Source organism: Harpia harpyja, chromosome 5 (assembly GCF_026419915.1).
Source record: "Harpia harpyja isolate bHarHar1 chromosome 5, bHarHar1 primary haplotype, whole genome shotgun sequence".
NCBI classification, from domain to species: domain Eukaryota; kingdom Metazoa; phylum Chordata; class Aves; order Accipitriformes; family Accipitridae; genus Harpia; species Harpia harpyja.
This window is the reverse complement of record NC_068944.1, coordinates 41,534,336-41,557,831: the sequence shown is the minus strand read 5'-3', so window position 1 is coordinate 41,557,831 and position 23,496 is coordinate 41,534,336. Positions and strand designations below refer to the sequence as shown.

General features: G+C 37.0%; 1 protein-coding gene across 1 annotated transcript in view; it reads left to right on the top strand.

Moving 5' to 3' along the window:
• Positions 1 to 23,496, top strand: part of ARFGEF1 (ADP ribosylation factor guanine nucleotide exchange factor 1) — a 103,412-nt gene that overhangs the window by 56,392 nt on the left and 23,524 nt on the right. The window contains exons 10-22 of the mRNA XM_052786783.1: positions 1,616 to 1,850; positions 6,264 to 6,363; positions 6,483 to 6,622; positions 6,725 to 6,833; positions 7,849 to 8,050; positions 9,120 to 9,231; positions 10,467 to 10,672; positions 10,773 to 10,857; positions 11,674 to 11,845; positions 13,065 to 13,216; positions 16,817 to 16,945; positions 20,111 to 20,269; positions 20,585 to 20,735. Of these exons, the coding sequence (XP_052642743.1) occupies positions 1,616 to 1,850; positions 6,264 to 6,363; positions 6,483 to 6,622; positions 6,725 to 6,833; positions 7,849 to 8,050; positions 9,120 to 9,231; positions 10,467 to 10,672; positions 10,773 to 10,857; positions 11,674 to 11,845; positions 13,065 to 13,216; positions 16,817 to 16,945; positions 20,111 to 20,269; positions 20,585 to 20,735 (1,952 nt within the window). The remainder of the gene's footprint in view (positions 1 to 1,615; positions 1,851 to 6,263; positions 6,364 to 6,482; positions 6,623 to 6,724; positions 6,834 to 7,848; positions 8,051 to 9,119; positions 9,232 to 10,466; positions 10,673 to 10,772; positions 10,858 to 11,673; positions 11,846 to 13,064; positions 13,217 to 16,816; positions 16,946 to 20,110; positions 20,270 to 20,584; positions 20,736 to 23,496) is intronic.

Below are 23,496 nucleotides of genomic sequence, written 5' to 3'. Positions count from 1 at the left end.
TGCACACTTGATACAACGTGATGCAAAAATCAAGCATTTTGTGTCAAAGGAGGTTGTTATGTTAGGTTCCATACAGCTGTGCAGTGTCCAGAGCCAGGCATTTTCTTGGAGAACTCCTACAGAGAGCTGTTCGGGGCATTTACTTTGACCTGTAGCCATCAGGAATGGGAGGAACAAGTTCCTCGCTCAATTTGACTGGCTATGTTTTGCTTCTCAAAAGTGTCTTCAGACAAATATTCTCAGTTTGGGATTATATTCTATCAGTTTGAAATGTTTGCAGATTGATTTCCCCCCCCCATCCCACTTTGTTTGCCAGCGTGCAGAAATTACCAAGTTTAATTGCAACATACTTGTTACTAATTTGCATTTTTGTTTTTAGCTAGACTGGAATTACTTTTTTTTCATTAAGCTCGTATTTTTGCAGTATACAGCAAATATACAACTATTGTGTGTGTCACGTGTTGACTTGAAGTGCTCCTTACCATGTCTAGGCTGTACTGCATGAAAAATTTCCTGGCATTGTTCCTTATGTTTCATAACTGTCCTCTGTTAGTGGGTGGTTGTTCAATGAAAGCTGTGGACTGTCTTGTTGGGAAAGCCATTTGTGTCTATACCTGTTCCTAGAAGAGCTGTAGTCTTTTTTGAGATGATTGGAAGTGGGAAGGAACATCAGGAGTCTGAGGAGAGAATGCTTTCACCCAGAATGCTATTTAAATTGCATTATATTTTCATACATGCAGATTTCCTTTACACTTTTTTGTATGTGTCGTTTGGGGTTTTTTTTGGCTGGTTTGTGTGTGGTTTTTTTAGTTGGGGGGGGGGGGTGTTGGTTTTTTGGGTTGTTTTTTGTTTGGGGTTTGGTTTTTTTTTTTTTTGAAGCATAAATAGTAGCACTGTTCTGAACATGAATTCTAGCTTATTTCAGTCTGTAAGAAGTGTGATGTTACTGTGGAGCACTTGACAACACTGCAGTTGCCTCATTTTGCTATTGCCATGCTTAAAATAGGCATGTTATTTATCTTAGGTACTCCTGGAGTGGGATGGGGCCAGTGACTGATAAATGATACAAAATACTGTATTTTAGAAAAGAGATGTCAGTGTTGGGAGGAAGTAGGTCAGGCAGTACAGCTGTTGTCTTTATGGTCCTTCAATTCTCTTTCCATGCTGGTGGAAATAGAGGAGGAGGAGGAGGAATTTCCACCTTTTGGTAGTCAGAGTTCTGTAGATGGCCTGGATATTTTAGATGGGATCTTCCAAAAATCCATTGAAAGGAAAGAATGCTCCCTTCATCCTCTGGCTAAGGTGGGCAGCATTGCCTACTGTTGCTGCAGTCCTGTGGTGCTGTGCTGCGGAAGAGAGAGTGGCTCAACAGTAATGGAGAGAAACAGTAACTGGGAAAGGTTATTCTTGGCACTTCTTGGCTGAAGAGTGACTGCTTCAACAAAAAAGATCATCTTTTTATGACTCTGATGTCTACACCAGGTTGTGTCAAATTTGAATTTATTTGATGAATGTTCCACATACAAAATCATTGTGGTGTGTATTGACTTTTCAAGAGAATGTTTTATTTTTTATGACTTACATTGAGCTGATATGCTGCATTGTTTTATTCTAGATCTCATGAACTGCGATCGAAGATTCTTTCATTGCAGTTGCTTCTGTCCATTCTGCAAAATGCAGGACCTGTCTTCAGGACAAATGAGATGTTTATTAATGCTATTAAGCAGTACCTTTGTGTTGCACTGTCAAAAAATGGAGTCTCATCAGTTCCAGAAGTTTTTGAACTTTCACTTTCCATATTTCTTACCCTCCTCTCAAACTTTAAGACTCATCTAAAGATGCAGATTGAGGTACGTTACATGAATTTCTAATTTAAAGGGGGGGGGGGTGTTAAGTGAACATTTGTTTATATTTGTGTATAGCTTGGTCTTGCTTAGATAGATTTGTTTTCCTTTCTGAATCTCAGCTTTTGCATAAGACTTGCCAGATCTTCCTATGCATAGCAGCTCTTTTTCACCCAGTGGCAAAGGACTTGCTTGCAACAATGCCCTTGAAACCCCCTTCAAATAAAATAGCAGCATTTCCTTTGGAATACTTACAGATTAAGTAAGATTTGCTCTGCAACATCAGAAGTAATATGACACTTGTTGTAGTGTTGTTTGGTGAAGTGGAAAGTGATGGGAAAACTTTTGTAGGGCTGCTTAAAAAAATTTCCATCGTATTTTAACTAGAATATGAAGTACCTATTAAAGAAGTAGGTCATTTCATCACTTAATAATAGACATTAACATAAACTAAGAAATTTTACAGTGCAAAACATACTTTGATTTACTCTGTGATTGAGTGGAATTTTTAGTCATAATTTACTATGCCCATACTCACTACTCTTTACTATGAGTTCATTTCCTTTATTTAAAAGAGAGTTTTCTGTTGGCTGTGGCATAGTGTTATCGCAGAATGATGCTGAAACTCAGAAATTAGTGGGTTTATGGATAAGCTCAGTCAACAAATGTTCAGTAATGTGATTAGGAAGTTTTAACTCTGCACGACATAGTACAAATGAAGATCATGAGTACACTTATGAAAAGACTGTGTAATATATGGTTTTGCAAAGGAATTTTCAAATAAAAATTAATGACTTGAAATGCATTGTGGATTCTGTTTGAGGTCACTTGAACAGATTTCTTTCTCTAGGGAAATCCCAGCTGTTTGATTATTGTAGCCACTTTCCTTTGTATATCAGGGCCTACATCAATATATGTCCTGAATAAGATAATCTCATTTCCTCAGGTCTCAAAAGTGTACACACGATTTAACTCCTTGGGCCATAAGTAGAGATAAGTCTGTATTCTTGGCAATAAGAGTCATCAGAATCCTGACAGACATTGCAAATTTTCCCACTGGATGGATATATTCTAAGTCATAGGGGAAACAAGATGTATGTAGAGGCTTTGTTCTTGACTTCTAATTCTTGTGTCATAGGGTACAAGCAGTTTCTTGGAATGATTCTGTCCATTTGAACCGCATGGATACCCTCTTGTGTGTCCCATGTGTTAAAGATCTTAATTCCCTGGTGCATAAAGTAGTAGTGTGTGCAGTGTGTTCTTACTGTTCATTTTGGTAATTTTATGTTTTGGGAGTCAATGTGAATACTGAAGCCTACATGTTGCTCCATAAACGTGGAGGTTAAGTACATTAAAAGATGCTGAGAAATGTTGATAATGTTGCTGTTATAAGGACCTTGAATTCAGGCATTTCTTCATCTATGGATGTCATTGCATAAGTTGATACGTTGTGGCAGCTTTGGAGGAAGAACTCATTTTGCCAGTACCATGTCAGAAGGGTATTGTGTTCTAATCACTTACCAGCTTATTCTGATGCCTTTAGGGGAAGAAACAATAGGATTTCCAGTATTTCCTTGAGCATAGCTTGGATAGAAATCCAGGTTTGGTGATTGATTGAATGTGGCTTGAAAATATGATGCATTTTGAAGACTTTCAAGACAAACTGTGTACTCAACAAGACTGTAGTGCATGTGCAGTGTTCAGCACATCAGACAGACTGGGCTGAGCTGCTCTTCAGTCACACAGCCTGCTTCCCAGAAAGTGTTGGACTCGCTATGTGTTCACAGAGCTTACAAGTCAGGATGTAGGTGGTAACTGCATTGCAATCCGGCTTCCCTGACAGAAATTTGAGGAGCTTTCATTCCTGCCATCCTCTCCCCAAATTCCAAACAGAAACTTAAGACATATCTGAGGAAAATTGGATGTAGTATACCCTACGCTATTGTAGAATATGCTGAATTAGGACCATCACCACATAGCAGGGCTGCATTTCCTCCTCACAAATACAAAAGCCAAAAGCTTGATGCTGCCAAGGTATCCATCTATTACAAAGTATGGGGGACAACAGTTTCTAGAAGCTTATTCTTTTTCCTGGTTGGGCGTTAAGAATTCCTCTTCTTTTAGCTACTAATCCTAAAGGTTATTCAGAAGAGGTGGGTAGACAAGTAGATAACTTCACATTCAGTTTGTGTCTTGGAGCTGCAAGGAGAGCCATATGCTCTGATTTATAATATGCAAAATCTATATATTTTGGGATTGAGGCTGCATCCTTCATCTATGTAAGAAATTTTTGGCATATTTTAAAATAATAGTTTCAGATTCTGTTGAAAGTGGTCCTCTCTTGGTCCTTTGACTTAGATATTTAGCAAACACTGCCCTCGGACAGTTAAAATAGTTTACCTTAACTGTATTTCTAAATGGGTCAATGAATACATTTGCAGCAAATAAAGTCCTAGATATCAGGTGATTTGGGGTGTCATTTAGGTATACTTACCATTACCACTCTTTTATAACTGTGAATAAGCTATCTTAAAACTCTTATTTTCAGTTGACCAAACTAAATAATTAGCTCTTTTCTGGTTTACTTTCCCAAATAAGGTCTCAACTCTGTGACATGAATTGCATGAATTGACATGAGTAACATAGTGATAGATGGCATTTTTAAGTATCTGAAATGTAAATAATCATTACAGTTATGAGAAGCTGTTCATTCCAAGATATGCATGTTGAAAGTTGACACCAGAAGCAAGAAGTCAGCTCTGTCTCAGAAACAGAGATCTAAAGTGTCCTCATAGTATGCAGACCTTCCAGCTAATTTCTCTTCTAGCTTAGATTTGGGTCTAATTTTTATACTTGAAACCTTTTTTCGCTGCTCCATCAGTGACTTCTTTTTTTAAATTCTCTACCAGAAAAAAATTATTTTCCTGATTCCAGAGGGTATATAACATTACTGTCTTTCAGTAAAAAAACAGAAACCAGCAAATATGTAACTAAGGATTGCTCATAGCATCAAGTTTATTAAAATTTTATGTCTTCCTCTGTTTGGATTACATAAAGTTGTGGCTAAAATCAGTCTAGCACTCTTGAGTATATTTAAGCGCTTGAAAGTCTTTGATCTGTTATGTGTTGAACTCCTTATGTTTTGTAGGGATGCTTTTCTTATTAAGACTAGTAACTGGGATTGTGCTGTGTGCCTCTTTTTCTCTAAAGAGGCCAATAAAATGGAAGTATCGTTAGCATATTTTGCTTGAGTAAATGGCTTACCATCAAAGTTGCTTAAAAAGCAGTGTTGCTGTTTTTCCCTGAGCGTGTGACTTAAAGCAAAATTAGCCTTATGCTTATCTCTGCCTGGCTAATAGCACAAAAATATCTGTAAAAATTCTGCAGTATAAGGTATCTAATATTCAAAACAAGGGTAGTTATATATTTGGATATTTGTGTGCTGCTATCAGAGAAGAGGAGCTTGATGGCTTGAGACTATCAGCAGTGTTCTAGAAAAACATATGTTGGTGGATTTGGTAGCCACAACTGGCTGTGAAGAGGTGAGCTCTCAGAAGTGCAGAACGGTGATGTAATGCTCTGTAGGATGGTGATGTAATGCCATGTAGCAGTTCACATTTTGAGTTCATATGCTGTTACGGCAGTTGCTGCTGCTTGGGGAAGAAGTGAGAAAAAGCCTGCCCTAGCTGCTAAGCATGCTCAGCTGAAATAGTCAGTCTATAATGCTAATGGATCTGGTGAGGAACTAACTGAGAGGGGATAAAATAGTCTCTCTTTCAAACAAAAGCATCTGTACTAAAGTGATTTCATGGAAAACTAATACTTTTTTTTGTAGGGAGAAGTAACTTTCTTATTAATGGACCTGCTGCATTTTTTATGCTGTGCCTGACCAGTACCCTTCTTCCAATAATCTAATACCACAGAGTGATTCTTTTGTGTCAAGTTGTTTCCCTTCTAATGAAGCTCCCATACTTTAAATTGGCATAAGTGGCTGTTTGTTATGTTTGGGCCATATCATCATCTTGTACAGATCTTTTGTGGTGAGGTAATACCTCTCCTTTCAAAATCCCAAACGAACTCTAACAGCAGCTTAGACCTCTTGTTAGGCTACATTGTCCTTCAGGACTTCACATCATTCCTGGTTCTTATATTTTTGAGTAATCAGAATATAAATGAAATTTTTCAGCTGGAAAAAAGCACATAAGTACGTAGCACAGAAGCACATAAGTAATAATTCGAATTCCTAATCTGAATGTATCAATCATAAGTTATACTTCCTCCTTTCCTGCTTTTTTTTTTCTCTCCTGTACCTCTAAAGTGCTGCTTTCAGAATTATGTCAGAATATTGGCCATCAAAGTTAGTGACTGTGTTTGTAATAGATTTTTTTTTTTTTTCCCTCTTCCTGGAATATTTGTTAGGTTTTCTTCAAAGAAATTTTCCTGTATATCTTGGAAACTTCTACGAGCTCATTTGATCATAAATGGATGGTTATACAAACGCTGACAAGGATATGTGCAGGTATTAAGGACCGTTTGGTTCTAGTTTTTACATTTTTATGCTAAAGAACAAAACTGTATTTGCCTTTCATTGAATGATCAAGTTTTTTTCCAAGTTTGACAATGTCTCTTTTTTTATAGATGCCCAGAGCGTAGTGGACATCTACGTGAACTATGATTGTGATTTAAATGCAGCAAATATATTTGAAAGGCTGGTTAATGACCTATCAAAGATTGCTCAAGGAAGGGGTAGCCAAGAACTTGGCATGTCCAATGTTCAGGTAAATATTCACCAAACTTTATGAAGCTTCATGTTTCTTGGCATGATAGGTTAAGACTAAACTCTCCATTCCACTAATGTATTGCTTTAAAATCTTCTCTAGGAATTAAGTTTGAGAAAAAAAGGATTGGAATGCTTAGTGTCGATCTTGAAGTGTATGGTGGAGTGGAGTAAGGATCAATATGTAAATCCCAATTCTCAGACAACACTTGGTAAGACACGAGCTGTGTTTCTTCTGGCTTTAGTAAAGAGGTGCTGCAGGAGTTTAGTGCATTTTTCCAGTATTTTGGTATTGTTAGTGTCCAGATTGGTAAAACCTCTTGCATTAAAAAAAGAGATAGAGTAAACTTCTTTTTTCCTTGGTAGAAATATTGGTAAGTTTGGATTGGTGACATTTGAACAAGTTGTCTTAAGTTGTCTTTTCTTAATTGTATGAATTCCTAGAAAGTTACTACACTGAAAATGACTAAATCCTGTTATTTTCTGTATTTCTAATTTTAAAAAGATCACAAAACTTATGTTCAAGCTCCTCTAATTTCATCTAACTTCATATTGATTAAATTACTACTGAAGCAAGGTGGATGGAGAGCAATTTTTTTATTGATTAATATATAGCTATAGAACTTTCAGTGTTGTAAGCAGTGAAGTAACTAAAGCATTACTTGTTTTAATCTTGTTTCTGTCTGACCTGAGATCAAAAGCACTAAGGTTATGCCAGAATTTTCAGATTAAGCACTTAAAGTTGGTAGGTTAAGTAATAACCTTTTTAGAGGTGGTTAGCATGGCTGTCTTTGTGAACTGAGAGCACCAGCTCCTTGGCATGTCTGATCATAAATACTTTTAGGCACTGTGTTTCAAAAACTTAGAATAGTGTGATTCACTTCAGGTCAAAAGTAACATCGAACTTGAAAATAAAAGGAAAGATTGGTAATTGGATTTCTAAGGTGTCATATATTTTTTTCCAAGTGCTTACAAATTACAGTTGTAATTTAAGGCTTAAATTTCAGGTATGTGATGAACTGAAAGAATCCTCCTTGCTATGTTGTAGTGATTATTTTTTTTTTCCCCAACCAAAACGAAAGCAGAATATTTATATGAAAATAAATAGATCATTGAAGGTAACCCTAGTAAGTTTTAGAATCCTTCAGAGAGCATTTGAAGAATAACCTGTACTTTTAATTTCTTTTCACTGTATGTATTTTGTATGTAACCCTTTCCAATTTATAGGCCAAGAAAAACCCACAGAACAGGACAGCAATGAAACCAAACACCCTGAGACAATTAACAGATATGGAAGCTTAAATTCCTTGGATTCTACTGCTTCATCAGGAATTGGCAGTTACAGCACACAGATGTCTGGCACTGATAACCCAGAGCAGTTTGAAGTCCTAAAGCAACAAAAGGAAATAATAGAACAAGGAATTGACTTGTGAGTGCCCTTTTATCACCCATGGGAGGGTGGATTCTTTTGGAGCTATGAAGATTCCTGGGTTTTTCTTCCTTCTCCTCATAGATACTCATCTTGTGTTAGGAAAAAAACTCTGGATGTAACAGCACTTCCTCTGGTGAAAGAGTGCTGAATGGTGTCCCCTTTGGAGCCTGTCAACAGTGTTTTGTGTTAACCTAATTCCTCACAGCTAGAAGATGAGTACTCTGAATGTTTGTTCTTTTTTCTCCAGACCTGCTTGTCTAAAAATAAGATTTTTATATTTGGATAAAAAGAACATTGAACTCGTGTGATCAGTTGAATACGACCTGTTTTAGTGTACACGTTACTGCTGAAAGTGCCTATATGCTTAAGCTGATCCTTCCTTCTGATTAATTAACTTGTCATAATTAGAACTGGAGGATAGTATAATTTCTCAGTACAGTCTGACATGAATCTTCTGTGTGATTTCAGCCTTGTCACCTTAGCTCCTCAGTGAGGTCACTTTATGCAAAAATAAAAGTTTCCTGTAGTATAGTTCTCAGACCCTGAACAAACATGCCTTAGCTCTTAAGGTTTCAGTTTCTTTCACTTGCCTGGTTCCTTGTCTTGTACATTTCCATTCTTAGAGGTAACTCATGGATTTCTTGATTGTTTCATACAGATTACAACAAAATGCAACAGAGCATAATTGTTCCTTTCCAAGCCAAGACTTTGCTATTTCTGTGGAATATTTTTTCTTCACGAGTGCCAGAGTAAATGATAGTGTTTAGCTCTCTTTACTGGGACCTGCTTGGATGCCATGCTGGCAGTTATGTAGCAAAGAGGAAGAGGAGCCTGTTCACAGGGGGGAAAAGAAAAAAACATAAAGTCATCCAGTGATGAAGGGAATAATCATAGAAGGGAATAGCTCATTCCTATGTAATACACAGTTTGATAAAGGAAAAATATTTTAATACATACATTTTCAATACCTCATCCCAAATTATTGAATCTTTTTACTTAAGCTGTTAAGGCTTTGTGCATGGGTAAAAGGGTTAACTCTCATTCCATCCTGATCTTGATTGTACAGATTCAATAAGAAACCAAAGAGGGGAATTCAGTACCTGCAAGAACAAGGAATGCTTGGCACTACCCCTGAAGATATTGCTCAGTTCCTGCATCAAGAGGAAAGATTAGATTCAGTAAGAAAACTGTTTTCCTGATGGTTGTTTTTGCTTATGCTGATGGTTTTATACTAATTGCAAATCACATGATAGCGTTTTAAAGTGTATAACATTATTGTACAATGAAGAAAAGGGAACTTCTCTCTTCTAAAATTTGTAAGCTCAAGGAATTTGAATTGGAGTATGCATTAGAGCTATACCCTGTATTATATGCATCCTGCAGTTCAGTGAAGTGTAATGGAAAAGACTGACCTACTTGAGCTGACTCAAAACTTGTACTTAGTTGCTAGTATAGCTAGAAGCAACTTACTAAACTGTATGTGCTTTAGTCCAATAAGGGACTGCCAGAAGTAAGTGTCCTTTAGAGACAGCTAAAAAATAACGTGGTACAGCAACATGAAAAACATTTTTTGCTGCCTCCCAAAGGAAAGTTATTTAATCTAGATTAGTTCTTTCATTTTATTTACAGCTAGCAGCTGTTGCGGGACTTGGAAGGGTCCTGCAATATCTGGCTGAGGAGGGCGGGAATATCTCATGTTGGTATTGTCATGAAAAACTTAGCTTTTTGAAACAGCAGTCTGCACCATTGTGCTTAGTAGCCACCCTTGTTGTTTTCTAGGGAAAAGCTTGCATATGCGCATACTTGCATACTTGTGACTGAAGTCACAAATTTCAGTATTAGAGCTCAGAATCAGCCATCAAAATTTAGCCTCAGTTTACATATACAGGCATCTTTATCTGAATGCACAGTATTTTTCACTGTACTGTGTTGCATTGACAGTGATCAACATGGGTGTATTTGAGTACCAGCTATTTACATTCGAGCATCACTTGCATCTGTTTGAGATATGTACTTTGGTGGGAATAAAGTTGAGTTTAGTAAGCTTTTCATTCCTGTACTAAGTTTCCTAACTACAAAAGTCATTACAGCAGAGAACAATCAATCATTGGTAATAATAACTTTGTCTTGTGCACATGTGGAATTCATTTAATAGAAAAAAATGGTACATGCGTAAAACCAGAGAAGGAGGAAAGTAGGCAGATATGAGCATGTAAGAGCATTATAATGGAATATACGGCCAAAATACTTTGCTTTAGAGAGCAGAGGAGAAGCAGGAATTTGTCTTAGTTAACAGCATAGAGGCCTCTCTTTTTCTGAGACATATGGGCAGTACGACTCTTGTTGTTCTTACTTACTTTTTTTTTCCCCCCCAGTGTAAATGCACTAGTTGTCTTTTCTATTTTTATTTTAGACTCAGGTTGGGGAGTTCCTGGGAGACAATGATAAATTTAACAAAGAAGTCATGTATGCATATGTAGACCAACACGACTTTTCAGGAAAGGATTTTGTTTCAGCTCTGCGCATGTTTCTAGAGGGATTTCGTCTTCCAGGAGAGGCTCAAAAAATTGATCGCCTAATGGAGAAATTTGCTGCTAGATACTTAGAATGTAACCAAGGGTAAGCTATACTTTGTCTTCAGAACTTTGGAAAGCTGAATAATAAGTAAAAAACCCTATTATGTTACATTTGCTGTTCTTTTTCTCCTTTCTCCCATCAGGCAAACTCTTTTTGCTAGTGCAGATACTGCATATGTTTTAGCTTACTCAATTATCATGTTGACAACAGATCTTCACAGTCCACAGGTATGTTGCTGGAAAAATATATGTGTAATCTATAGACATCTAACTTTCAGGCTTTGTGAGAATGTAGTTGTAAAAGCTTGATGTTCAATTTAACACCAATATGTTTGTAAGAAATATGGTAGCTTAAATGTGTGCATCTTTAAGTAACAGTATTGTTTCATGGGTGTTGAGATTTTTAAGTTGTTTTGGTTAGACCTTTCTGTAAGCTATCATGTCCCTACTCTGTGTTGAGTAGAAATTGTGTGGATTTGCTTTCATATTACGGCACTCACAGTAATGATGTAACCTACAGTCAAAGCCAGAACTTTTGTAATTACTTACCAGTTGATTTTAACACAAATCTGCTCCTGATTTCAGTCTTTTTGAAAAAAATAATGCAGCTTTATTTTGATAAATACAACTAACTTATACAGTGCATAATATTCAAAGTTGCAGTGATAAGACATCATGATTTACTTAAGAAAAATCTGGAAAGAGTGTTGAACTCTTAAGAGATTATGGGATTATGTTTAAAATAGATAGTCTGGTCTGTGTGACAAGATAAAAAACTTTTTTTTTTTTTTTTAAATGTATGTCTAATTGATCTGCGGATCCTACTGAATGTTCGTGAGTGTTGTAATGTCCGCATGGCCTTGCATTATTTCGTAGATTTGACAGTGTAGTCTTGCATATGTTGGATAGTTAAAAAATGTCTTCTGAATCAGCAGGTTTGTCCTTGATGGTAACTTGTCATCTGTTTGGCTGCTTTATAGGCAGCATTGTAACTGCTATAAACTTGCCTTTTTTGTTGATATTAATAGCTTTTCTGGGTTTCAGGTTAAGAATAAAATGACAAAAGAACAGTACATTAAAATGAATAGAGGTATCAATGACAGTAAAGATCTCCCTGAAGAATATTTGTCTGCTATCTATAATGAAATAGCTGGAAAGAAGATTTCAATGAAAGAAACAAAAGAATTAACAATACCCACAAAATCCAGTAAACAAAGTAAGTAGTTGCAAAGTTAGCTTTATTGAAAGTGTTGGCTCTTCAGTTTCATGAAGCTATCTCCTTTTTAAAATGAGAGATGAAGGAAGCCAAGCACCACTTACTTAACTCAAAATGAGTCCTAACTTCTAATTTCATATCCATTAACATAAATGCATGATGCTACCTTCAAATCTGTGTTAAATGCAACTGCTTATTTTCACTTCTCTTTGCATCTGAATTCTTGGTATTCAGTGCATTGACCATGGAGAAGACAGGTTTTGCTGTGGAACAGCAACATAGGGAAATGCATTATGAGGGCTTTATGAAGTAACAGTGTTGCTGATAGGCATAGGGCAGAACAAACACAGTAGCTGTGCCTTCTATTTCTAAGGTAACCCTTGTGTTTTCCTGCAATAACCAGTCTGTCATCTTCAAAAATGTTGCATTATTTGGTTTGTAGGGCCCTAATTTATGCACTTCTAAAATTAATTATGTTTTCCTGTCTCAAATACCAGAAAAACTTTTTTGTGTCCTGCACAATGTGAAGATTCAAATGTTACTTGTTTTAGCTTTTCCACAGAGAACATTGAGACACTTGACTTCTTCCCAACATAGTCAAATTTGTATACTTTTACATCCTAGGTTAGCCTCATGAGCAGATTGCTTACAAGAAATTTGCATCTGGAAAAAAGAATCCCTCTTATTTTCAATATTTGTTTGATTAACATAATGTTAATCATCTTTTATGGTAATTTTAAAGAAGCTGATTATTACATTCTACTTGGGTTTCACTTTCTTGATGAGATGGAGTTTCCATTACTGAAATGAAAAGGTGATTAAGGTAGTTCTCCCTCAGAAAAAGGATGTCCACTTATTTTTATTGTTATTTTCTGTGCTGATGGATTGCTGTGAAACTTCTGTTCACTTTGAATTTAGCTTACTGGATGTGATATTTTTGCTGCCAGTTGAGGTGATGGAGAAGAAATGTTTGTTGTGCCAATCTTAAAATTCTGTAAAGGTTTAAAATTAGGTTACATTTCATATGTAAGTTTGCCTTACGTTAAATTTTATCTGTATTGTAAAAGAAATATATTGCGGGTTTGGTAATTTCAGAAAGTAAAGATAATATAAAAAATGCATCTGAGTATGGCACTGAATGAAAAATTTAAAATTATTATATTCCTGAAGACACCCCTCCTAAAGATGCACAAATGAGAGGAAAAAAATGTGTTTACAGGTGTTGCTAGTGAAAAGCAGAGAAGACTCCTATATAATTTGGAAATGGAACAAATGGCTAAAACGGCTAAAGCTCTTATGGAGGCAGTGAGCCACGTTCAGGCACCTTTTACTAGTGCAACACACCTGGAGCATGTGAGACCTATGTTTAAGGTGAGATACATGTTTAAATGTTTACCTAGAATATCACAGAGTTTCTTAATAGAAAATACTGACTGACAGGATTTGTTGAAAATACTAAAGATTTGTGTCTGCTATGTTTTGATCATTTTGTAAGTTATTTAACTTGCTACAGGAAAGAAGGGATTTTGAGCCTTCTACTCCAGTTTTGTTTACCCTGGGATTTAAGAAGTTTCTATGCTGATAGCAGCAGCATCTTGATATAATGGAGGAGTTATGAGGAGTATGTCGAGGGGACAAAAGTGCAGGGAATAGTTAAAAACTTGAAATGATAGGATTTTTATTTCAGGTGTAGAGGTGTAGTCAAAACAGCAGAATTATGAAAATGTGAAATGTTTAATCCCAGTTCATTGTTTGAGTCCCTCCTACTCCTTCTAAGGGTGATTACTTCATTGCATTTTGGGGGAGCAATTATCATAACAAACTTCCGTCTAATGTTGCGTGTTGCAAATTAATATTTCAGAAAGGCTAGGACTGTCATCTAGTTTTGGGGGAGGTAGCTGGACCCTGTATTATTAAACCATTATTCTAAACACCTGTTTTCGCTATTGCGTAGGTGCAAAGCTGTCTGCATCCCAAATACTTTTTCCACACCAGTGAGTCAGATTCGTAGATAGAAAGTCTGTTCAGTAGTGTATTTTGCCGCAGTATGCTATTGGATATGGTCTTTGGCATAACTAACTCATTACAGCTAACTGCTACTGAAGTAAATTGTTGCACCCTTACCATGCGCTCTCACCTGCTGCCCTTGTGCAAGTAGCGGTACTCATATGACTCCTTTGTGAACTGCTCCAGGGAGGTAAGGTCTCAGACCACTACCATTACAATAAACAAATGGTTCCCTGGAGTGATGTGCTGCAACATCACGTTGAGCTCCGGGCCCAGGCTCACGAATCATAGAATCATTTAGGTTGGAAAAACCCCTTAGGATCATCAAGTCCAAACGTTAACCTAACACTGCCAAGTCCACCACTAAACCATGTCCCCAAGCGCCACATCTACACGTCTTTTGAATACCTCCAGGGATGGTGACTCAACCACTTCCCTGGGCAGCCTGTTCCAGTGCTTGACAAACATTTTGGTGAAGAATTTTTTCCTAATATCTAATCTGAACCTCCCCTGGCGCAACTTGAGGCCATTTCCTCTTGTCCTATTGCTTGTTACCTGGGAGAAGAGACCAACACCCACCTGGCTACAGCCTCCTTTCAGGTAGTTGTAGAGAGCGATAAGGTCTCCCCTCAGCCTCCTTATCTCCAGACTAAACAACCTCAGTTCCCTCAGCTGCTCCTCATAAGACTTGTGCTCCAGGCCCCTCACCAGCTTTGTTGCCCTTCTCTGGACATGCTCCAGCACCTCACTGTCTTTCCTGTAGGGAGGGGTCCAAAACTGAACACAGTACTCAAGGTGCAGCCTCACCAGTGCCAAGTACAGGGGAATAATCAATTCCCCGCTCCTGCTGGCCACACTATTTCTGATGCAGGCCAGGATGCTGTTGGCCTTCTTGGCCACCTGGGCACTCTGAGGATCTAGCTGTAAGATTGCTGTCCATGAAACTTCTGAGTTCTTTTATCACCATATTAGTAAAAGTAGGATAGTACTCTGTACAGAATAATGCTAAATGAAGCCCTTGTTTAAGATCTGCTGTCAGGGTGTCACTTGAGAGGGGTGTACTGTACATAATTTCTCTCTCTTGACTTCTTTAAGGCTGAAATGAAATAACTTGCATGCAGACATCTGTAAAATTCATAGACTATTTTTCCTTAAGATACCAGCCCTATTACTCTATAACATTCCTAGCCTTTAGTATTTGAAAAGTACAATTGCAAAATCCATTGTCAGAGGATCAAACTATGAAGCATCAGGGTAGATTAACATCCTAAATGTCTTTTGTGAATGTGCTAAGAATTAGAAGTGGTTTTGCTTGAGGATGTTCATAAACTAATTAAAGTACTGAGGACAATGTAATATGTTGAACAGAGAGCTGTCTTCTCAAAAAAGTGAGAACTGTGGAAGTTAAATATTTAATTTCACATTTTTCATTTAGAATTTTTAATTTTTATTTCAGCAAAACTTTATATAAATTTCTGGGTATCTCTTTCACCCATTGTTGCCAGCATAAAATTTATCATTATAACTGTATTTACAGACAGATTTGCTAAATGATTAAAACAGAACAAAAATTTACTTTATGCATCCACCTAAGCAGCCCCAAATTGATTGCCTATTTTAGAGGCCTAATTTTCACCTTTAATGACAAAATAGTCTATTATAAATAACAGCATGCATCTAGTTATAAAGCATACTATAAAGATCTCTAGATAGTTCTTAAGAAAGTATTAAGAAAGTTTTGCAATTTTTAAGATTAGTTTTGGTTTCAATAGGAATGAAAAATTAGAAAGGGGAGGGGAAGAAACATACACTTCTGGAACACGGAGCCATAGAATAGTTTGGGTTGGAAGGGACCTTTAAAGGTCATGCAATAGGGGATTAAGTCTGGATCTAGGAATTTGTGTGGTGCCTTTAATATTGTCCCAGAGTTACGGTTTGGTATGTGCAAGTGTTAAATGCTTTTCTGAGGTAGTGCTTTTGGAATTGCTGGCTTAAATGAAACCAAAGCTCTGTGGTGCATCATTTTATTGTGAAATTAAGTGTGGTATCTGTTGCTCCCTCCTGTGCCCATTGACTCTGTATTTCATCTGGGGAGACTTAAGGTAAAATTATTTCTAAAATTATTCTGGATACCCTGGGATTTCCTCTCTATAACCATGTGTAGTTACAGCAGGATCCTCTGCATCTTCTGACTGATTTTTCTGCTTGTGGGAGAGGGAGCCTTGACTATGAGGACGGGACCACATGGACTCTTCTGCAATAACTTTTAGTTGAGTGTGTTACACTCTCAGTCCCACCTAAGGCAAGAGGAATGGGAAACGTCAACAGTGGCTTAGATGCAAAAAGGTGGAGGGCCGAGGGCAACAAAATTAACAGCAGAGAAATCAAGGAAAGAGTCATGTCCTGTCTCCTATTGTTGTTGTCTAATAAAGTTTGCTGCCCTATTTTACCCTACCTCTTTTTTTTTCCTTCTGGTGTTATCAGGACAAACTTGTCTTATTTAAGTACATACTTTTCATCATAAAAGAATCTATTATACACTGTGTTGGTTCTTGCAATAAGTATTGACTCTGTTTCTCACTGTGCAAAGATAAAGGTCAACCCAGCAATACCAAAACTCCAGTAGACATCTAACTGACACAGCTCTGGGGTTTGTTTTTTTTCCAGCTGTCTGAAGATGGTTGTGTGTGTTGGTTGCTGAGGGAAAGGGAGAGTGCTTCGGAGGGGAGCATCAATCTGCATTATTTCTATCCTATTCTATGTCTCATGTCTCTTCTAAACATAATTCTGTCCTCTTCAATGTCTCATGTTTATTCTATTCCATTTCTTTTGGCAAAAGGCACCTCCAAGGTTAATAATGTGAGTTAAGGACGGAATTTACACTTTAGCAAGACATTGAAACTATAACACTCCCTTCAAGTACTAACAGTTGCTAATGTAACTTTTATTTTGCGTACATTCCAGTTGGCATGGACACCTTTTCTAGCTGCATTCAGTGTGGGTCTACAGGACTGTGATGACACAGAAGTTGCCTCTCTTTGTTTGGAGGGTATACGATGTGCAATCAGGATTGCTTGCATTTTCAACATTCAGGTAAAAAATTTAAGATTGAGACAATACTTTGATTTATGTTCCAGCAAATGTTAGTGGCGATCTAAGAGTCCTTGTTGCTGAAGCTATGCACTGCCATACCTAGAGGCTGCCCGCTTCTGCAATTACTACTTCATCTGATACTTCATTGGAGGTGTTCTAAATAAAGTGACCTTTATTTTTCCTGGTGTTTTGTGGTAAGTGCTGCCATGCCTGTGTACTGAATTTTTATTTCCCCACAAGCTGACTACTTTTATGTCAAAGTACTTTCTTTCTAGCTTTGTTCCAAAACTGTTTAGCTTTGTTCTGATGTTTCATAAAATGAATTTCAATCCTGTTTCATAAGTAAAATAGTATCTCTGTGAACTGTGCTTGAAATGTTGTTCTCAACTTCAGAGAGATTATACTAATCTGAGACTTCTATAATTGGATGTCATTTTAACAGTTATGGCACTGGAAATGTCATTCCTGATGTAACGCACAAATGTATCTTGCATCAAGCACAATGCCAAGAATTCCAGACTCTCTGGCTCCAGAGCTTAATTCTGATTAAATTTGGGTGGGTTTTTTGCTTCCCCCCCATTTTAAAATCATCAGTAGTGAATGTACTATTATGTTATTGTAGACTATTAGTTAATAAATGGAGTACTGGTCTGCCATAAGTCCATTGTAGGGGTAGCTGAAGAGGGGGGAAAGCAAAATTCCTATGTTTGACATTGCATTATTTCATGTGTACATTGAAAACATTTTAAAAAAAAACCAACCAACCAAACCAACAACCTTGTAAGACTAACTTTAAGTAAAAACTGTTGAACTACGATACAATAGTGAATGCTTTGCTTCCCTCTCTCCTTGCACTTGTATTTAACAAATTAGATAACTTTTTTTCACTAATGTGGAAAGGCACAGTGGGACCTCTGATACAGCTGCTTAAAAAAGCCCATTTGAGATCATGTAAGGTTTCCTTCCTCTGTCTTTTCACTTCATTTTCCCTCCCACCCCAACCCTGAACTGAACAAACTTAAAAATTTGATTAACAAAGCGTTCCCTGGAGCCTGCAGCTGTTCAATGAAATTCACATTCCTGTTATTTTTGTTTCTAATCTGTGAAAGTGAAACTGGTACAAATACCAGTTTCAGCAGCTGCAGAGGTCAGCTCCCAGTCTTGCAATGTTCTGCCTTGAGTGGGGAGGGCAAGGACACGTTTCCGCTAAGATCCCCATGCTCCAAGGTTGTACCAGAATCAGTCGTACCCTTCCATTACCTTAGGACAAACTTGATTGAACTGGAGGTGTTTCAAAACCCAAACTTCTCATTTGCTGAAATTTAAAAACTTGTTTTTGTATTTCCAATATAAATGATATTCCTTCTTGGTTTCCTATGGGAATTCTGTTTTGTTGATATCATTAAAAACAATACTGGTTTGTTGATGATTTCAGTACATTACAGGATGATTCCATTGCACAAGTTCCTGATTAGACAGCAGTGTTGTCTGACTTCAGATGCCAGATAGTTCGGGTGATTTGAAGGAGACTGGAAAATCTGTATAGGTCTTTTCTGTTAGAAGCAGGTTTTTCCTCTTGTGCTTAACTGGTGCTGGCAACTTTTCTGTTTCACTGAATAAACATACAGAAGTTAAGATTGGTCTCTAAGAACATTTAACATGAGTTTACACACCTTGAGAGGTAATCAAGGGAACTGGAGGCTTTTAGTTTTAAGAAAATTCCCAAAGTACACAATATAGTTTAAGCTATGCATGTTCACCTCTAAAACCTCAATTAAAGATTCTGTTTTTAATTATTTATGCTTTTAATCTTAGACTGTCACACAGTCTGGCTTTTGTCTTTAAGCATCTGGGACAAGATATGTATCAAAAGGATGTACTTAATTTGCTTGTATCATCCATTTTTACCTTCTGGTTGATGGATGCATTGTTTAGTTGTTTTTTGCCTACTTTGATGGCTTAAAAAAAGGGGCAGAGGGGGAATATCTGTATGGAACACAGAGAGGGAATGTAGGACTGAAAACATTTTCATTTTACAGAAGATACACAGTTTGTAGACTCTAAAGCTTCTTTGCTTAGTACTCTTTCCATGAAACTGCCATTTTTCTGTGTTTATACGTCATTTGCTGTGCCTTTGCCAGTGTACCCTGTAGTAGTAGTTGGGTTTGAACACGGCAGCCATGCTACGTGGCTCTGTGAGAATCTGTCCCTTCTATCATTGCCACTGTTGTGGCACTCGTGTTTTCTCTATGAAACACACATTCTTCCTGGGATTTTTTTGGAAATATTTTATCTGTGGTTTTATTATGTGCTCAGTGATTTTTTTATTTCAAAATAGTCTTAAACATCCAAACAGTTAAATATATTTCATAGCTGTCATTTGTTTCTCTGTACAACCATTTCACTTTACGGCCTTTGGATCATACATAACAGGACAGTAAAATGCACTTGTGAGCTCAACTGTAATCCCCTTTTTACCATTGTAATCAGTTCATATGAGATCTGAGGAATTTCCTTTGGTGTTTATAGATACCCTCTACATAAAAATTGGGTACTTACATGTGGAATGTTCTTTTTTGTGAGATTGTTTTCATCTGCCTAGATTATAGGTCACTTGCTGTTTACTTGTGTCTCGCCTCACAAGCTTCTGAGGTGCTCCAAATGGTGTAGATTAAATCAAGTATTTTGAGCAGTTTTGTGAAATTGGCAAAACATGCCTTTTAGATATATTATTTAGATTCTGTTGCCGAAAAAATCCTACAACTTGAGAGAGTCTGCTAAGGCAGCATTTTCAGAGTAGGTCCAGGTATAGTAAAAGAATATTAAAAGCTTAGCTAAGAAGCCACATTTCTTCTGAAACAGCATCCTGTTTCCCAAAAAAGCCACGCCAGAAGACCAAACCGAGAAACCTAACAACCACCTCTGTGTTCTATGCTGTGAGACATACACTTCATGTTCCTGAATAGAGGGAGCATGATTTTATCCCACAGCTTACTCCAGAAGAACATGAGATGTTTTCACTATGTAGAATGCTTTGGAAATTTAGTTCTAGGAAGAGAAAGGTAAACAATATAGTTACTGAAATCACACAGATTGTACTAAGAACAAGAAACTGAGAAAATACTTACAAGACAATTTTTCCTTTTTTTTTTCTCCCATTTGTAGCTGGAAAGAGATGCCTATGTCCAAGCGTTAGCAAGATTTACGTTACTTACAGTGAGTTCTGGTATTACTGAAATGAAGCAGAAGAATATTGACACAATTAAAACTCTCATCACAGTGGCTCATACAGATGGAAACTATTTAGGAAATTCCTGGCATGAGGTACAAGAGTCATTTGTACTTAAACTGTAAGAAAGCACATGTACTGATTTTGAACACAGTAGTGTACTTGTTTGTGCATAAATACAGTGTTTTTTAGATATATGCCAAGTATATACTTCTGCACATAAAATTGTGAGAGACTAATCTGATAGTATTTAAATTAATATTCATTTTAGACAGAAGAACAGAAATACTTGCCTGACCTTGAGTGTTTAGAATTCTTTTCTTCTAAAGATCTGCCTAAAGGTTTTTATTTATTTATTTTTTACTATTTCAAACTGCTTTTTGTAACAACTTCTTTATTCTCTGGAATAGATTCTGAAATGCATCAGTCAACTTGAACTGGCACAGTTAATAGGAACTGGAGTAAAACCTCGCTACATCTCAGGGACAGTACGTGGCAGGGAAGGTTCTTTTACTGGAACAAAAGATCAGGCACCTGATGAATTTGTGGGGCTTGGACTGGGTAAGTAATGCAGATATGAAGTATTTAATTTAACTGGCATTGTTCAGACAGATACTAAATTTTGTCCTTTGTTTTCATTATTATTGACTGTGAGGTTCAGAGATGAGACCATGAAGTAGTCCTTGTAAAATTGTCGTAGGCTTTGAATAGACCTATTCCTGTTTCTGGAATAATTGTTTTGCTCTGTTAAGTATTATTGCTAGAATGGGAGAGTGGGAAATGTAAGAAAATGATACATTATTGATTTTTATTAAAATATAGCTGACCAAGTAAGAATGGATTGCTGATGGTATGACCAGATTTAATAATACTGCAATGTTAGTGCACCAAGTATTTTACCAAACAGGCAAGCTAGTATGTGTAGGTTAAGCATTGTGTTATGAAACTTTGCAAGAAAAACGCAGTATTCAATCCAAGTGGGAGATTAGTTTAGCTTAAATTCTGAAATTCTGTTTCTTCCTCTTCTGGTTACTTTGGTACTCAATAAGTGCTTTTGTTAGGTTGGCCTGAGAGCCAAAATTTACTCCATTAATGAGATGATGTTTCCTATCCTCCTAGAAAAGTATACCAGTCTTACCTTAAATTATCTTTAAAATGTTGGTTTCATTTTATTTATTTATTTATTTATTCATTTATTTAATGGGAACACAGTTAAAGACTACAGGTGTAGGGCATTAGGAAACTATGGAACCATCAAGAAAGTATGTATAACTCCATTTGACTGTTAGTCTCAATTTTAGTATGATGCTCAGTATCTCCTGCCTTTTGAACAACTTCACCCGCAGCTGAGCAAAGCTTTGTGTTCCCTCAATTTTTCCTGTAACTTTTTCTAGGAGTAATGATTATTTCACTAGTTGCCCTGATCTTAGCCCTGAACTAGTCCTAATCATCTGGCTTTGTGTTCTCCTCAGACAGTTTTTCTTATTCTGCAGTCAGTCCTTTTCTTTCCGTTGTGCTCTCCTTTGGCCTTCCTCTATGTACTCCCCTCACCTTGCCAAGAGCTGCTGAAGGGAAACCTTATGCCTGGAAATTAATGTGTCTGCCAACATCTCATATACTGAGCTTCTTCCTGCCCTTCTAATATGCATCCTCCAGTTTAGTGTTCCCCAATGACCTATCCAACTTTGCTATTTCCAAATGCTGGCAGTTTCTCTATGCTGAAATGACTGGCCTTTAAAAATTTTAAGTCCTAATAGCTCAAGAATGTAAACTGTAGTCAGGTGTCTCTAAATCATACTTGCTAGTCGTTGGTGTAGATCCAGCTCATAAAGATTTCTTTCCTCTCTTGTCAACTACATTTCTAAGGAAAATAGTCTATACCCAAATCCATAAAAAGTTTCTCTCTGAACTGAATTTCTAGAATACTTGTTACAATGCACATATGGAAACTTAACGGTTTTCTTTCTTTTTTCTTTTTTTCTTTTTAATAATATCACTTCAGTCTTACAGGAAAATGCCTAACTCAAAGGAATTTGGTTTTCATGCACTTAGGGGCTGTTAGAACATAGTCATTTTCTCAACTGTTTGAATTTTTTCACTCTTCTCCGCAAGTCCAGTGTTGCAGATACTTTAATTTTCTTTCTATAATCACTCTGAAGTATCCTTTGGAACTATGGCTTTCAGGCAACCTTCCTATAAACCTAAATTTCTTTGAAAAACCCATAGTGCATATGTCCATATATACAGGCACATATTTTACAGGAAAATAGTTGTCTAATTAGAGTAAGTGAAGTTGCAGGCTGGTGACACAGAAGCTTCATCTTTCAAACCTGCTTGCAAAATCAGATGTGCATTCACTCTTCACTCAAAAGCAGCAGCATTCACTCTTCCTGCTGAAGTTAGAATTGTGTGGTTTTTAAAAAAACAAAACAAAATCAGCCCCCAAAACCCCTTTGCTCATTTGCTGCCTGAACAAGGTGTGCACTCTTCAGGCATCTACATTTGAATGTCTTCATCACTCTTGCATTATCTTCCTGCTGTGGCTCTTTTTTGTTTTACTTGAAAATTCAAGGCATCACAAGCATGTGGGTTGTAAAATTAAACGAATAAGCATCTATTCCTTTGCTTCTTTGGTAGTAATGTTGTCTGTCTTGGAGTTGTAACTGTGAAGTTCAGCTTGCTTCTGCTCTAGTTTCTATTCACAAAGTTGAAAGACAAAACTTGGTGCTGCGAGTAGGTCATAGCCAAAGTGTACTTCTTAGGTAACCAGAAATCCTCTTTGGACAATGGGAATCTGAGGAATCAGTTTTTCATAAAGCAGAATTATATAGGTGACTCTGTTTCATTGTAAAGGATGTCATAACTGTTGGAATATAAATCTGCTATCTGTTCAGGTTTTCAAGCACTGATTATAAATCCTAGAATAATAAGGAATTCTCACGTAAACTGGCAGAGTTGGTAAGGGTTACCTGACTTCTTGGAAATAGCCCTTCAAATTCACTTCACACAGCTGCTTGTTTGATATGTTTCTTAGCTGATGCATTACCAAGATTAAAGCTAATTGATACTGGTAGCTTGTATGCTTAGAAGAGAAGTCTTGGTCAAACCCAACAGTATTATAAGTTGCTGAAATACTAGTAAAAGATTACATATGTATGCACAGAAAGGTTACTCCATAAATGCCCTAGAAAAATACTTCAGATGGGTCAGTTTATCTGGCTTTGATAGCCAGTCATCTCCAGCCACCTCCAAGTGTGAAGCACAGCAAGGCTTAGAGGCAGACTTTTGGGAGTCAGTCTGAAACATGAGAACTTTTTGTCTC